At 40.3% G+C, this 18,276-nt stretch overlaps 1 protein-coding gene across 5 annotated transcripts in view; it reads right to left on the minus strand.

The window, feature by feature from the left end:
- Positions 1–18,276, minus strand: part of prdm5 (PR domain containing 5) — a 299,425-nt gene that overhangs the window by 202,088 nt on the left and 79,061 nt on the right. For all 5 annotated transcript variants that reach the window (XR_012101305.1, XM_073065178.1, XM_073065176.1 and 2 more), the window contains exons 6-7: positions 12,644–12,736; positions 12,256–12,377 (exon numbers count right to left, since the gene is read on the minus strand). Coding sequence is in view for 4 of the 5 variants with exons in the window: in XM_073065178.1 (XP_072921279.1) it covers positions 12,256–12,377; positions 12,644–12,736 (215 nt within the window). In the remaining variant the exon portion in view is untranslated. The remainder of the gene's footprint in view (positions 1–12,255; positions 12,378–12,643; positions 12,737–18,276) is intronic.

Below are 18,276 nucleotides of genomic sequence, written 5' to 3' on the forward strand. Positions count from 1 at the left end.
CGTTTCTTCCCAAAGATGTGTGAACTGGTAGGTTAAACTATAACTGTAACATGCCTCTGGTGTTGAAGTGAGTGATATAATCTGGAAGGAATCGGAATATAGAACAGGCTCTTCAGCCCTCGATGTGGACCAACTAATTCCATCTGCATGTACATAGTCTACATCCCTCTATCCTCTGCCTCTTCATGTGCCTCTCTAATTGCATCTTAAACATTACTATTGTATCTGCTTCCACCACCTTCCCCGGCAATGCATTCCCAGCACCTAACATACTCAGTATAAAAAATCTTGTTTTGTAAATCATTTAACTTCCACCTCTCAAACTTAATATGAATGTAAATGACTATATATGCTATCTGCATAGCAGAATTAGCATGTCTACATAGCAGACATGGAAGCAGAATTAGGCCATTCAGCCCATCGACTCTGCTCTGCCATTCCATCATGATGACCCCAGATCCTATTCAACGCCATACACCTGCTCTCTCACCATATCCCCTGATGCCCTGACCAATCAGGAATCTATCAACTTCCACTTTAAATATAACCAAGGACTTGGCTTGGTCTCCACCACAGTCTGTGGCACAGCATTCACAGATCCACTACTCTCCGGCTAAAAAAAATTCCTCAATTCCGTTCAAAAAGGTCACCCCTCAATTTTGAGGCTGTGCTCTCTAGTTCTGGATACCCCCACCATAGGAAACATTCTCTCCACATCCACCTTATCTTTTCCTTTCGACATTCAGTAGGATTCAATGAGATCCCGTGCATTCTTCTAAATTCTGGTGAGAACTGCCAAATGCTCCTCGTATGTTAACCCCTTCATTCCCAGAATCATTCCGTGAACCTCCTTTGGACTCTCTCCAATGACAACACATCCTTTCTGAGATATGCAGCCCAGACGTGTTAACAATACTCCAATTGCAGCCTGACTAGTGTCCTTATAAAGCCTCAGCATTATCTCCTTGCTTTTATACTCTACTCCCCCCGGAATAAATGGCAACATTGCATTTCCCTTCTTTAACACAGACACAACCTGTAAACTAACCTTCTGAGAGTCTTGCAGGAAGGCTCCTAAGTCCCTTTGCACCTCTGATGTTTTATCTGCAAACTTTGCCACAAAGCCATCAACTCCATTATCTAAATCATTGACAAACAATGTGAAAAGTAGCCGTCCCAATACTGACCCCTGAGGAACAACTCTAGTCACTGGCAGCCAACGAGAAAAGGTCCCCTTTATTCCCACTTGCTGCCTCCTGCCTGTCAGCCATTCCACTATCCATGTCAATATCTTCCCCTGTAATGCCTTAGAATTTTGTCTTGTTAAGCAGCCTCATGTGGTACTTTATCAAATGCCTTCTGAAAATCTAAGTAATGACATCCACTTCCTCTCCTTTGTCCACCCTGCTTGTTACTTCCTCAAAAAACTCTAACAGATTTGTCAGGTAAGATTTCCCTTCACGGAAACTATGCTGACTTTGACTTATTTTATTATTAGTCTCCAAGTACCCCAAAACCTCATCCTTAATAATAGACTCCAACACTCTCCCAACCACTGAGGTTAGGCTAACTGGCCCATAATTTCCCTACTTTTGCCTTCCTCACTTCCTAAAGAGCGGAGTGACAACTGCAATGTTCCAATCCTCTGGGACCACGTCAGAATCAAGTGATTCTTGAAATCCTGCTGAAGGGTCTCGGCCCAAAACATTGACTGTACTGATTTCCATAGATGCTGTCTGGTCTGCTGAGTTTCTCCAGCATTGTACGTGTGTTGCATAGATTTCCAGCATCTGCGCATTTCCTCATTTTTGATCCTTGGTAGATCATGACTTTATCTCTTCAGTAACGTCTCTCAGGACTCTGGGATGTGGTCCATCTGGTGCAGGTAACTTATCCACCTTTTGAGTTTGTCTAGCACTTTTTCCTTTGTAATAGCAATGGCATTCACTCCAGCTTCCTGATGCTCATGACTCACAGACCTCTGGCACCTCTACAGCATAAAATGGAACTACTGCAGATTACTATAATACATACACACACAAAATTCCCGTTAACTGGGAAACGTTATTACCAGTACGTTTTTGTCCAATTAACTGAAGTTTCATGGAAATAGTTTAAAAGGTTTTAAAGGTATAAAAAAGACTGAGTAACAGATTATGTATTGAAATAAAATATAGAACTAATTATAATACTACAAGTATCACTGCAGTGCTATAAAATTGTGTAACTATTAACAGTTATCAAAGGTAAGCTGTCATGTACTTTTGATTAACTGTAATTGAACAAAATCAGTGCAAACACCAAGTGCAGATAATGAACTGCCTTCATACAATACCAACATCAACAGCATCCTCCAAATCTTCATTTTTATTGTAAAATTCAAGATGATCATCAATACTTTCAAATTCTCCATAGTTCCTAACTTGCTGAAGTTCCTTTTTCTTTTTGGGTACAGGAAGAATGGTGGATGTTTTGAAACAGGAGGGCACTCGACACTGGGAGAGGGAGAGATTAAAAATGTCTATAAGCACACCTGCCAGTTGTACTGCACATACTGAGTACTCGCCCTGGGATGCCGCCCGTCCCGCAGCCTTCTACTGTCCACACGTTGGAAACACCTGCGTACTTTGGCCTCAGAGATGACCAAGCTGCCGGTAAAATCAGCTGTAGGTCTCCTCAGGGGCTGATTGTTGGCAACATCAAATTGAGCGTAAAAAACATTTAGCTTGTCTGGGAGAGAGGCAGCGATGTTGGAAACTCCGCTGCATTTAGCTTTGAAGTCTGCGATGGTGTGCAGACCTTGCCATAATCTGCAGGTGTTGTTGGTGGAGAGTTGTGCCTGGATCTTGTCCGTGTGTATTCTTCTTTCGCTGCCTTGATGACTGTGCAGATCGTAGCTGTTTTTCTGGAGTTCCTGTTGTCACAAAAGAAAGCGGAAACCTGGACTTCTTTGATTTACGAAGTCATCGGTGTGGTTTTTTCTCCTTCATATTAACAGCCAACTTGTGCAATTCACTGTGATTCTGCTTGCTAGACTTAGAGCAACAATGGGATATGGGTCAGAGTCTTAAAAGGTATCCCTCCACGGGACAGCTGGTCAAAGAAGTGAAGGGAATGCATGAAACACAGTGGGAGAGTACAAGCTCTGAACAGAAAGAAATAGTGAAGAAGGGAGGAATTTTATTGACATAAACCATGAATAGGATAACTACTCCAAAAATCTGGGGGCAGGAAAGGTGGTGGGATGGAGGAAAGCAAAGAGGATTAGTCAGGTAGAATGAGACAGAATGGGAGAGTTAAGGTAAGAGAGAGAGAAAAAAGAGAGATGGAGAAAAGCAGACAGGAATAGAGGGTTAGGCAGACAAACAGAGATACACAGAGAGGCAGAGTGGCAAGTTAGTATGAGGAAGATAAAGAGCATATGGAGAAAAAAAATGAGGGAAGAATAGAGAGGTAAAAAGAGTGGTCAATATAAAGATAATGAGTGGGGAGGATAGAGAGAGTAAGCATTAGATACAATGGAGATATACAAAGAACAAAATGAGGAAAATGAAGAGGATAGAGAATGTGAGAAGAAAAAACAGAGATGGGGAAAAAGAAAAATCATGAGTGGTGAAGAGACAGTCAGAAAGTAGGGAGAAGCCAGAGAGGGAAAGCAGAATAAAGAGTAGACTGGGGAAAGTGGATGAGGGAGGGGGAGAGAATGAGAGAATATGACCAGAAGCCTGCACAGTTCAAAGCAGCATTCCTTTATGTGTGGTTTTGAATTAACAATCTTATACAAAATAGTTAGCCTTTCCAAATTAGGATCCAGAAGCCAACAGATGTACGTTCTTACCAATGCTTTGAACGTAACTTTATCTGCCATTTCCTATCTCAGGCTAAGATTGCTTCAATTTTAAAGTCATTTCCTATAGCTTTGTTTTCTAAACATTCTGAACAGACCCTCTGGAACTAACTTCAGAAGTTAATTCAACGAAGATGAGATCATTGCAATTTAAGATTTTCAGCCAAGGCTACTTCCCAGTTGGAAAACGGAAGTTTGCACTTCCCAAGAAAGTATGTGTATATAATATAAAACTGTTCAATACAAATGAATGGCTAGTTGGGACGATTTCACATGTTGTAATCACTTACTATTGGAACCTATGATACTCAATTTTATTAGTACACTCATGCAACTATAACCCAATCTTTAGTTTGAAAGAATTTCAATCCTTAGAACTTTACCAAGATTGAATAAAAGTCCATAAACACATAGTCCATATTTATTCTGAATAACTACAAAAAGGGATCTACAAAAAAGAACTGTGTATGTAATATTAAACTTCTCCTCTCTCATGCTTCCAAGGGAAGCTACTGACAAAATGCCTAAATTACAGTTGAAATTTGTAACCATTATTTGTCATTTCTGTCAATGATGAAATAATTTTGAACAATTCCTTTTGTAATTTATCCCCAAAAGTGCTCATAATCTAAGCAATGCCAAATCCAGTGCATCAGTTTCTTTTTCAGAAAGGGAAAGAATTTCTTTTAAAAAACAGCAAATAACTTATGTTGAATCTGGCCCCACAAGTCTGTTCCAATTTGTTTTAATGATATAAATGTCAGAAACCTTCCCTAACTGGAAATGTCATCAAATTTATTCTTTTAGAATACAGCACGGCTTTTGTTGGTGAGATTTGCTCAAATTCGAGCAACATGAACTAAGTCTAAATAAAAATGCATTGGAGAGGTCTACAATGAATGTTTGTGCCAACACTCAACCTCTACTTTACTACTGGCACAGCTATTGCTGGCCCATGTACAGCTTTTAATTGACCTATATCAGGATGTGGTTGATCAACTACAGCTCAGCATTTAATACCATCATTCCCACAATCCCAATTGAGAAATTACAGAACCTGGGCCTCTGTACCTCCCTCTGCAATTGGATTCTCGACTTTCTAACTGGAAGACCACAATCTGTGCAGATTGGTGATAACATCTCCTCCTCGCTGACAATCAACACTGGGGTACTTCAAGGGCATGTACTTAGCCCACTGCTCTACTCTCTCTATAACCATGATTAGGCATAGCTCAAACACCATCTATAAATTTGCTGATGATACAACTATTGTTGGTAGAATCTCAGATGGAGATGAGAGGGTGTACATGAGTGAGATATGCCAACTAGTAGAGTGGTGTAGCAGCAACAACATGGCACTCAATGTCAGTAAGACGAAAGAGCTCAATGTGGACTTCAGGAAGGAACACATACTAATCCTCATAGAGGGATCAGAAGTGGAGAGAATGAGCAACTTTAAGTTCCTAGGTGTCAAGATTTCTGAGGACCTAACCTGGTCCCAACATATCAATGCAGTTATAAAGAAGACAAGACAGCAACTATACTTCATTAGGAGTTTGAAGAGATTTGGTATGTCAACAAATAATCTCAAATACTGCTATAGATGTACCGTGGAGAGCATTCTGACAGGCTGCATCACTGTCTGGTATGGAGGGGCCACTGCACAGGACCGAAAGAAGCTACAGAGGGTTGTAAATCTAGTCAGCTCCATCTTGGGTACCAGCCTACGAAGTACCTAGGACACCTTCAAGGAGCGGTGTCTCAGAAAGGCAGCATCCATTATTATGGACCTTCAGCACCCAGGGCATGTCCTTTTCTCACTGTTACCATCAGGTAGGAGATACAGAAGCCTGAAGGCACACACTCAGCAATTCAGGAACAGCTTCTTCCCCTCTGCCATCTGATTCCTAAACGGACATTGAATCCGTGAACACTAACTCACTTTTTTAATATACAATTATTTCTGATTTTTGTACGATTTTAATCAATTCAATATACGTATACTGTAAATTGATTTACTTATTTATTATTATTTTATTTTTATTTTTCTTCTATATTATGTATTATATTGAACTGCTGCTGCTAAGTAACAAATTTCATGACACATGCCGGTGATAATAAATCTGATTCTGATTCAAAGTAATTTGTTCATGGTTCCCACGCACCCTTACCCTAGCACCATGCCCAGCCACAAAAGTTATTACCAATACAATTTTGGGATCCCATAGAGTATGCTAGAGATAAGAAATATGAACAGGGCAGAAAGTGGGGTTAATGTAAACAGACTTGGTACTCATAGGAGAGAAGGAGGAGAAGAGAGAGAAAGAGGGAAGGGGAGGGGGTGGGAGGGGGAGAGAGGGCTGGGCAGGGGTGAAGGGAGAAGGAGAGGGTGAGGGGGACAGGGAGACTGACTATAGGACGGAGGTAGCAGTCGAAGGAAATTCAAGAATTTGCAGGGCATCAAATCACCTACATATTTAATACTAATCTCACTCATTTCAGTGACTGCCATTTACGCTGACACTGGATTAATACTTTTCTACCGTAATGTCTAAAACCTCTCCAGATCACACATCTATATCACTTAAATAGTTCAACTGGACTGAATGGAAGAAATCTTTATGAATAATGCAAAGTATACCCTGAAAGACCTGAGGCAGACTCCTATATGAGAAAATTATGGGAGAAGTTCTGAGCGCCTCTGTAAAAGTAAACATTCATAAAATTGTCTGTTGAACCTCCAAAGTGTGTTAGCGTCCACTCAACAGGTGTAGGATCATTGAACACAAAAACAGGTCTTTGGTCCATGATGCCCGCAGTGAATTAAACTAAATCTCTTCTGCTTGTACACGATCCATACAGTATCTCCCCATTGTCTGCATATGCATGCATCCAGCTAGCAGCAGCTTCTTAAATGCGACTATTGTATCTGCTTTCACCACTAACCCTGCCAGTGTGCTCCAGGTACCTTCTATTCACTGCGTTAAATATTTGTCCCATGCATCTCCTTTAAACTCACCCCCTCTCGACTGAAATGCACATCCTCTAGACTTGACATTCCCAGGTAAAAGATCATGACTGTCTACCCTTTCCTTGTCTCTCATAATTTTATAAATTACTATCAGGTTTTCTCTCAGCCTACACTGCTCCATATTAAAGAACTCAATCTTGTCAAACCTCTCTTTATTACTCATACCCTCTAATCCAGGCAGCATCTGGTAAACCTCTTTTCTTCCCTTTCCAAGTCTCCACATCCTTCTTCTAATGGGGCGACCAAAGTTACACACAAAATTCCAAGTGCAGTCTTATATTGCTCTAAAAGCTGTTATACACTACAGTGTTTATATATATATATATATATATATACCTTTCGCATTGCTTTGCAGGTGTGAATTGTAGCCTCATCTACTACATGCAGACAGAAGAAGACTCTACCTCCACTCCCTGCAAAAGAACTAAAATTCCTTGGCATTCTTTGGATTCCTTAGTCAAGAGGAACTATTTCAGTCACCTCAAACCCAACTCTTCACCTCAATGGTATCGTGATCATCACCCATTCCCAGAACCTTCGGCTCACTGATAATTAATTATCCTCGCAGCGTTGCATAATTTCTCACCGTAGGTTCAACTAGGTTGGTGCTTGTTAAGTAGTTCATACACAGTTGTAAAGCACAAAGGTGATTTAATATTCAAAAGCACATTAGCTTTTGTGACTCAGAAGTCAATGAATAATGATAGAGTAACTTCTAAAGACCTGTGTATAACTCCAACCACTCACAAGATTGAAGTCAGTCTGTCATCTGCCTCATTCCTACGTGAGGACTACTTGGCCTTCCTTCACCCTATATTGCTGTTAACTATGGATTACCTGTAATTTGACAAGTTACGACAAATTGAACCTCCCTGAAGTAAACATTTCATTGTGATTACCTAATTAGATGACTACGCTCATGCTGAGGTGCAGATTCTGCCACACACTTGGCACTTTATGTTCTTTTCCTATTGCACATTATAAATAAATGCGGGATAATAAGTAGCAACAGGAGGGTGGAGGTTTATCAGGTTTTGTGCATATTAAGCATCAATATTCAGTTTTAAATCCGTTGTATGTACAGTATAAGCTACGGTTAAAATGTTTCTAGTTGTGCTTATGCTCACCAATCAGTGAGAGAAGTGACAGCGACGGGATGAGGCAATCCTTCTGATGTCGGGCCTGTATTCTGTTGTGGCAATCCTGAGGCACTGGCCAAGATGTGCATTGGAGAGTCTGTTTCTGTCCTGGTTCTTGATAGAGTTCATTGAAGAAAATGATGACTCACATATGTACATGGAGGGGAACAGTGTGAGTAGGAGCATTGCAATAACTCACATGTTTTTGAATTAAGCTTGGGGAACCACGTTGATCCAAAAGTCACTCACCCCAACGTCCTTGTGTTGTGCTTTGAGCAAATCAGATGTTCCCATTTCCAAGACCTCCATCTGAAGAGCTGCCTCATCTATGGCAACACCAGCCTTTTGGCCTCTGCAGTCCACTGGCCGTCAGCCGAAACGGAGAATGGTGTCTCAGGAAGAAGAGGATGTCACCTGAGAGTTTAGGGGAGCTTTCAAATCATTCCCTAAAGTTTTCTGCCAGGCTCGTCATGAAATCCTTCATCACTGGAACCTCCCACATTTCGTTCTTCTCGCAATGCTCCCGGAGACGTGGAAAGTGCAACTTTCTCCCGTGAATGTCTCCCCCCAAAAGGTTCAGCTTTGACCAGAAAGCAGTAGGTCATGCACTCTATGGTGGCGTAGGTCAAGCCTACGGTATGGGACAAGGTTAAAATAAATTAGAGCAGCGCGCGCTTTATTTACATGTTATGACAGGTGCATTCACGTAAGTGCCAGTGGGTCGGCACGGTCCAGACATTTGGTTCTCGTGGTCCGGACCTGGCCCGTGGTCCGCCTATTGGGGTTGTCTGACTTAGGACATGCCCTCTTCTCATTGCTTCCATCAGGAAGGAGGTACAGCAGCCTGAGGGCACATACTCAGTGACTCAGGAACAGCTTCTTCCCCTCTGCCATCAGATTCCGGAATGGACACTGAACCCATGAACACTGCCTCACTATTTTTTTTTGCACTACTTACTTAATTATTTATAGATAGGAGTTCTTAAAAACATTTCTTACTGTAATTCACAATTTTGATTATGTACAGCAATATACTACTGCCACATAACAACAAATTTCATGACAAACAGTATGCCAGTGATATAAAACCTGATTCTAATTCTGTAAAGATTATCTCTTTGTAGAGGAAGAGCAAGGTAATGCACTTGAGAAGGTGTAACAAGGGAAGAGAAACATAAAGTACATGGAGATATTAAGAAGAGTGGAAGGATAGAGGAATCTTGGAATATTATGCCTACTGATGCATAATGATATCAGGAAATAACAATAAGATAGACTAAAAAGCATACAGATGGAAGTATTCTTTTAATTAGCTAAGTGACAGAATAAAGGGAGGTTATGCTATAAATATAGACAGTGCTTGGTAGACCACAAGATACTGGAAATAAGGCAATTCTTGAAGAAGAGAAAACATTAGTTTTCACATGACATTTGTTTCTACTTCTTTTTGTCCCCGAAATGGCTGGTTACTTCAGAAAGAATATCCTCCCCATAGATTTAACTTCCTGCTTATTGTCTTACATCATTCAGTCACTTGATGAGCACTCTTCTAGGTCCTGGATCATTTCACAGCATCCGGCAGCAAAAGTTAAAAAGAAATTTCAAAGTTTCAAAAATACTGGATGAGCGGCAAAGGAGTAGAGGAAATAATTCAAGCTGCACTCCTGTGATTTGCAACATCATCTAAAACATCTGAATAGGTTAATGCTTTGCAATCTATTTCCACCTACCCAGTATCTCCTTTCAGTAAATGTTTATTACACTGGCATCCTTTAAACAGAGAAATGTTGTATGGCTTATATTAATGCTTTGATTTGTCAATAAAGGTCACAGAAACACACTGTTTTTGGGTAGTTTTGTGATAGTACTGTTTAATACTCAGAAAACACTAAAAAACATTTTGTACATTTTTCCTTGGAAGGCATTCCACAACTATCAGTTTTACAAGAACATTATGTTACATCTTCCATCGTTGAATTGAATCCCACAAGGCACTTTGAAAATCCAAAAGGATTTGAGGATAGGGTTCCCTTTCACATTTTTTAAAACAATACAGCTTCAAATCTACCAGGAATCAAAATACTAGAGCTGAAACCTGACAGAATAGTAAGGAAGGCAATCTTCAATATTTTTACTGAGGTGGCTCCTATTACATTGTTTAACCATTACATGAAATCTGATTTGGTCCTTGGGGAACCACTGAAGTGAAAATGACTTTCTTCCAATTCACTGCCAGCAAAACTGAGTTTAGGAAGTGTGAAGGAACCATGAACCAGTATTTTCGGATGAAACACTATCCGAGGCGAAGCACGGTGGGCGAGGAAACCTACCACAGCATGGATTTTCCCCTTCTCTCCAAAATTATTGGGCTGGTTATTGTTTAATAGTTTGAAGACAAGAACATTTCCCCAACTTTCCCCCCTTCCCAAAGGACATACTCCTCTTTCAGATGTAATTAGGAAAATGCTTGTGGTGGCATAGATTGAACTTGTTCCTGTTTGCAAATTTCATCATGTTCTATGTTTTACAACTTTCTTCCTGTGCAAAGTAGGTGTGGAAAACCTATCCATTCATTCTCAAGGATAAAGAAGCCTCAGTATCTATTCAGATACTGAAATGATTAAAAGCATGGTTGAATATATCCCTTTTCCCTACTTTGTATGAGAATGCTTGTTCTTAACCAAACTGAATTAGAAAGCAGTAAGCATAACATTGAATCAGAACACAACCACTGAGAGTTGGTCCTTAAATGATGCAGAAGTTTAAAAGTAACAAACACAGCATCAGAAGTTAAGCAATATCACTCTGTGAAAATGCATTCACTTGCTGAAAAAGGTGCAACTGAAAAGCAGTTTGAATCGAATAATCTTGCACTTATTTTAGTATGGAAAGATTCTCTAAACAAATAGAACAAATTCCTGAACACACAGACCGAGGAGATTTTTCAACCACCAGAAATTTTGAGCAACATGCACAAAACACTGAGGAAGTCAGGAGGTTAGGCAGCAGCAATGGAAGGAAATGAACATTCAACGCTTTGATCCAAGATCCTTTATCAGGACTGGAAAGAAATAGTGCAGAATTCAGAATAAAAAGGTAGGGGAAGGGGAGGAGAATATTAAACTAGCAATTAATAGGTGAGAAGAGCAAAATATTTGCCTGGAGATGAAAGGGAATAACGTGAGAAGCTAGGACTTAATAGGTGGGAGAGGCAAAGGACTTAAGAACAAGGAATCTGACCAGATAGGGCAGTAGACCATGGAATAAAGGGAAGGAAGTGGGGAACCAGAGGGAGGCATTGGGCAAGTCATGAGGGTGGGGAAGAGAAGCAAAGCGGCTGATGGAGCCACAGGAATATGGAAAAACAAAGGGGTGGAGTGAAAAGGAAAACAGAGGAGAGAAGTTACTGGAAGCTAAGGAAATTGTTGATAACATCATGTTGAAGACTACGAAGATGGAATATGAGGTGGTGCTACTCCAATCTGAGGGAGTCACAGAGCGATCCAAGCGGAGAGTGGAGGGGAGGCAGGGAAAGATGTGCCCAGTGGTCTGATTCTGCTGAAGTTGCAGAGAATGATACATTGGCTGTGGAGGCTTGTGGGGGTGGTAGGAAAGGACAGGGGTAACCATTTCCCTGCTATGTCAGTAGGGTGATGGGGTGAGGAAAGACATGCAAGAAACAGAGAAGATACAAATGAAGGCAGCATTGATAGTAGCAGAGGAAAACCATTTCTCCGGAAAAAAAAAGAGAACATCTCAAATGTCCTGGAACGAAAAGCCTCATCCTGAGAATAATGCAGTGGAGGCACAGAAACAGAGAGAAAGGAATGGCATTCTTATAGGTGCCAGGGTGGGAAAAAGAAGCTGTGGGAGTCAGTGGGCTTGTGAAAAAATGTCAGCGAAGAAGCTTTCTCCAGAGGTGGAGACAGAGATATCAAGAATGTTGAGAAAGATTTTAGAAATGAACGAAGTGATTTCCTGAACACAGTGACTTTAAAGTAACTTAAAGCTAAGTGCATTCTTGTCCACAGCCTGCAGTTCTTAAAAGTTAAAATCAAATAAAAGTATATTAATTAGATTTAACTCTTCACTATAAATCAAAGAGTACAGTGCAATCATAAGCAGATGAGAACATTTTTGACTCATCCTGCACACCTTTGCATATTTTGCTCTGTTCCCATGAATTCACAACACAACAGTTCAGAACGAACATACTTTATTCTGATTAGTTTTCTTACCTGTGTGCACATTCTCCTTGTGCTTCTTTAAGGCATCTTTGCTCTTGAACCTTTTCCCACAGCTGCCAGCCTTGCAAACAAACCTGGCATCCTCTTTACAGGCTTCCTTATGCTGTTCAAAACTGTGGTAGACATTTGGTAAGAACCACAATGTAATACAAAATGTACCCTCTTTCTAATGCATGCAAATCTTGTTAATACATGCCACACAGCAGAACTTCTGGTTTCCTTCATACTTTGCCGAACCAGGGTGGAGATGAAGCAAAGCAGTGTTACTTGCTTTATATATGTTTTTTTTTTAATTCACATGCAAGCTGCTCAGGTTGTTACGGAAAGTAGAAGAGGCCAAACTTGTAGCAAAATGGACAACTGTGGTTCAATACGAAACCTGGACTCAGAGCTGAAGGAGATGCTGCAGACAGAACATTGAAAGCTTCGAGAGCTGTCATCGGGAAGGACATTTTCAGTACACTGTAGAACACTACAAGCAAAGGAAAAAATGCAAAACTTAATAGAGTAATTTCTTTATCAAATCATTGCTCTAATATGCAGGAAATCAACATTATACCATGAAAGTCAATAAGCTTTCTTTAAAAATACCTGCACATGTATTTAACAGATTAAACATGTACAAAACACCAACTAGGTTACAGCAGGAATGTAGACAGTACTCCTGATTACATTACAGGAAAAATGTAATTGCACTAAAGTAAGTGCAAGCGAGAATATTGGCAGAACTAGAGAATTTCAGGTATTAAAAGATTACAGATATTTCCTTTGGAACAGAAAAGATTGAGATTTATATGAAGCCAATAAAGTATGAGGGGGGTTCACATCAAACAAATAAAAAATGTTTTCCTTTACAGAAAGATCAATAACCAAGGATGCAGAAGGAATTGGTATAAGAGCTTAAAGCAATGCTAAGGAGAGTATTTTACCAACAGAATGATGGGGACCTGAAAGATACTAGCTAAAAGGGGAGTACAGCCATAAACCTTGATCATGATGTCAAGAAAGGCACTAGATATGTCAAAACCTATGTAATGGCAGTGGACTAAGAGTGTAATCAATTTGGTGCCAAGCTGGATAATTCTTTATTTGGCTGGCAGATACATGATGGGCTGAATGCCTTCTAAAGTACAATACATTACTATCACTTTATTGTTTGTACCACTTTCCACGAATGTGAAAAAAATGACTTTAAAATTCTGACTTTAAATTCCATAAGACCATATAGGGGCAGAATAAGGCCATTCAGCCCATTGAGTCTATTCTGCCATACCATCATGGCTGATTTGATATCCCTCTCAGCCCCATCTGCCTGCATTCTCCCAACAACCTTTGATGCCCTGATTAATTAAGAACCTGTCAACCTCCACTTTAAATATACCCATTGATTTGGCCTCCACAGCCATCCATGGCAATGAATTCCACAGATTCACTACCTGTGGGAAAAGAAATTCCTCCTCATCTCTGCTCTAAATGGATGTCTCTTTATTCTGAGGCTGTGCCCTCTGGTCCTTGATTCACTCAATAGAGGGAATATCCACTCCACATCCACTCTAAATAGGCCTTTCAATACTCAATAGGTTTCAATGAGATCCTCCCTCTTTCTTAGATATTGCTCACAATACTCCCAAGTGTGGGTCTGACCAATGCTTTACAAAGTCTGGGCATTACATCTTTGCTGTTACAGCCCTCTCAAAATGAATGCTAACATTGCATTTGCCTTCCTCGCCACCGAGTCATCTTGTAAACTAACCTTTAGGGAATCTTTCACATCGACTCTGAAATCCTTTTGCGCCTCTGATTTTTTAAAATTTTCCCATGTTTAGAAAATAGGCTACACTATTATACCTTCTACCAAAGTACATGTCTACACATCTCTACGCTATATTCCATCTGCCACTTCTTTCTCCATTCTCCTTGTGTAAATCCTTCTGCAGGCTCCTCGCTTCCTCACACACAAAAAATCTACATTTCATCTAAAATTCCTTTCTCAATTTTATTAATAAAATCAGTAAACACTAAAAAAGCAAATTAATAATTCTACTAACAGTGAACAGAGAAATTTCAAACGGATGAAGGAACTCTATGATATAATTTCAGGGGTAATATTCAGATTCAGATTCAGTTTATTGTCATTTAGAAACCACAAATGCAATGCAGTTAAAAAATGAGACAACGTTCCCCAGAATGATATCACAAAAGCATATGACAAAACAGACTACACCAGAAAATCCACGTAACGTTTGGCAATCCCCAATCCAGAGTCCGGAGAGGCTGCTGCGTATTAATATCGCGCTACCGTCTAGCGCGTTCCCCGGAAAGGAGCTCCAAATCCACCAGACAAAAACAAGACCAAAAACTAAAGCTACAAGACCTGCAGAAAACCACATAATTACAACATATAGTTACAACAGTGCAAACAATAGCATAATTGATTTAAAAACAGACTATTGGCACAGTAAAAATAGTCCAAGATGTGAAAGGACTGTAAGTTCAAAAGAAATCACCACAGTTTCCACAAGTCCCCAGGGTCCCGACAGACTCGCCATCCCACGCCAGCGGCAGAAGGGAGTACCCCCGCTATGGACTTCCAAGGCGCCGCCTGACTCAGCCTTGCAGATGCAGCACACAATGGAAGCTCCGTCGAAACCAGCCTCGCAGACGCAGCACACACCGAAAGCGACCTGAGTCCGTCGAACCTCTGAGCCGACGACCATCCCCTTTAGCACAGCTTCTCCGAGCTCCATCCACTGCCGAGCGTATTAAGACGGCCCCTCCAACGGCCATCGGCAACGCGACCCCAAGGACTGGGGGCCTGTTCTTCCCAGCAGAGTTCCGGACCTCACAGCATCAGCAATGAAGAAGGTCTTCCTGGAATTTCCCGATGTTTCTCCATGCTTCCACGTACGTTTTCAATCGGTTATGATTGCACACGGCACCCCACTTCACAAATAACAGATCATCAGTTCCGGATATGATGTATAAATAATATTTAAAGTTTTCATACAAGTTTGACACACTTCTAAAATATAATAACAGCCATCATTTAATCTGGAATCCACGGAGGGGAGTGATATACAGGACCATAACTTCATAATTTTTGATTCAAATAAATTAAAATCAATTACAAAGTCTATATAAAACCTTCCATTGGACTTCCGGTAAGATGTCAATTGTTTAGCTGCTCCGAACCTTTGTTCCGTTACTGTCGCTACCTTTGCACTAAATGTCTCCATTTTATAAAGCTTAGATAGGAATTATTTCGGTATCTCTTACTTGCCTGTGAATATATCTAACCTACAATGTCTAGCAAGAGCTCTAAATCCGGGAGAAAAGAAACTACGACTTCGTCGGGCTTGATGGAGGCGCTTGCAAATCTCCGAGACGAAATCTTAAAGCAAATTAAAACCGCTTTCAAACAGTTAGAAGACAAACTGGATCGGATCAACGATAAAGTGGACAAACATGCTGAACACTTATCTCGCATCGATTCGACTTCTGAAGCTTTAGAAAGTCGGGTTCGATACTTGGAGACTCTCTGTTCCAGCTTAGAGGAAAAATCTAACAAACTTCTTTCCAAAATGGTGGATCTCGAAAATCGTAGCAGACGCTGTAACATCAGAATTCTGGGATTACCAGAGGCGACTGAAAAGGGATCAACCGTGAAGTTTTTCGCCGAGTTTCTCTGTGAGATATTCGGGAAGGATCTGCTTCCAAACCCGCCCGAGCTCGAACGGGCACACAGAGTTAATGTCCCCCCCGGAATTCTGGGCTCCCGCCCGCGACCAGTAATCTTGTGTTTCCATCAATACCAGGTAAAACACAGTCTGATTGTGGAGGCACGTCGCAGAGGCTCTTTTTCTTTCCAGGATACAACCATTCGCTTTGTGGAAGATTTTGCACCCCAGACTTTAAAGATGCGCGCTGAGTATAAAGGCGTAATGAAAGTGCTTTTTGATCGTGGTTTCAAACCTTCCTTTCATAATCTTGCTGACCTAAGAATCAAGTTTAATACCGGGGAATTCAAGTGGTTCAAATCAGCGAGGGAAGCCGAAGCGTTTGTGGCAAGTCTTCCGGCTATCCAGTCATCTTCGGAATCTGATCGGACTTCCTAAAATGGTGGATAAGTACTCCTCGTAGTAAAATTACTTTCTCTGGACTCGGAATTCACTTGAATCACTCAGACATTATTCACTGAAACTCTAAAGGCTGTTGATAATCTCTCCCGGGATTTGGTGTGTGTGTAATCTATTTTCACCTCTGTATAACTTTACCTACAGAGTTCTACAACTAAATCTAACTTGTTTTGGAGGTTTGAAGTCTTTAGTGAAGGCCTCCCTGTTTGTCGGTTCACAGTTCAACTGCTGATTTATTTTTCCTCTGTTTTAAATACTTATTTATTTTATCTTTTTCTTTTCTTCACCCCCTTTTTTTCCATTCTCTGAATGTTTTTTTCTCCCTTCTCGGTAAACGGTTGATAAATACTCGTCTTGAATTTACAATTTTCCCCTTCCTCTTTTTTTTCTTTTTCCTTCTTACCTTTTTTTTCCCTTTCTCTTACTTTATTCTTCTATAATATTTCGCGGGTAGATTAGTTTTGGTTTTCTTCCGATTTTCTCTGTATTAAGTTGTATATCTCGGCAGAAGGTGTTCTAATCTGTAGTTATGTTTCCTAGTGCATAAACTAGTTACTGTTTGTTATAGCATTTATACGGAACTGCTGTCAATGACACAGATCTGGATGTTGTATTTGGGTTAATTTCTTTGGTAGAGCTAGCTACTTGTTTTGGTAGCCGTCTAGTTTTGGGTTGTGTGGGTGGGGTGGATTTTCCAGTTCCAACATTTCTTTATTGTTTAGGACATGTTTATATTTTGACCTTACGAATCTATGTTTACATCTCTGCTCCCAGACTGCTATTGTACTGCTTGACTTTTTATATGCCTGCTGCCTTTTATGCATTAGTAATTGATAATGGCTAGTGCACTTAAATTTGTGAGCTGGAATGTAAAGGGACTGAACCACCCTGTTAAAAGGAGGAAGGTATTCTCACATATTAAACAACTCAAAGCTGACATTGCTTTCCTCCAAGAAACTCATATTCGTTCATTATTCAGTTCTCAATTCGAATTTAAAGTTCCATAAGATCTGGGGGCCTTTTATCGACTACTCTCATAACCTTCCTCTTGACTAGGGTTTTTTTTTTCCTTTCGGTCCCTTGCTTTCAGCTCCCTTTCTTTTCTGGTAGTAGGCATTATTATCCTCTGTTGCTAAGTGTATTCACAGTCTGGGAGTTTGACTGTCCGGACTTATACTCTCTATATTGTGTGGTGGTTGGTCTGGAATTGTTGTTTTTTTTTCTTGTGTTGTGGGGTTTGGGGAGGACACTAAGCTCACTTGTCTTTAATTTAGGTGCTTTTTTGTTAAATTCTCTTCCTCTGTAGCATATTGATATTGTATGCTTAACTTTGCTCTGTATTAATGCTCCTCATTGGGATTTGGGGTTTTTAATTTTGTAAAATGTTTTGAAAAACTAATTAAAAAAATTTTTTTTTAAAAAAACCTTCCATTACAGCAACTACTTGCATTTCATCTCACCGTTAAAAGTACCAAAATAATCATGCCCTCAAATAAGTAATTACATGATTACAAAAATATTGACGTCACCGGGGAAGACTGAATGCACGTGTCAACAGCTTTACATCGAAAAGAACTTCAGAAACCGATGGAATCTGACAAAATGACCCGGAAGGAAAGTTTACTGACAGCTACATGATTTACAAATAGCTCAGAGGGGGAACTCATTGAACATTCGCAATAGTAAACCATTCCTGTACACTCTTCATTTCAATCATCTATGCTTCTCATACTGGCACAACAATCTGCAAAGTTCACAAAAAATACAAAATATCCAATTAAACCACCAGGGCAACATACCCCCTAATTAATGCCCAAAAATTACACAAGGATATGTATAAGAATTTTTACAAGTAGATGCAGTAAGCTCCTTAAGC

The sequence above is a fragment of the Hemitrygon akajei genome, chromosome 13 (assembly GCF_048418815.1).
Source record: "Hemitrygon akajei chromosome 13, sHemAka1.3, whole genome shotgun sequence".
Lineage (NCBI taxonomy): Eukaryota > Metazoa > Chordata > Chondrichthyes > Myliobatiformes > Dasyatidae > Hemitrygon > Hemitrygon akajei.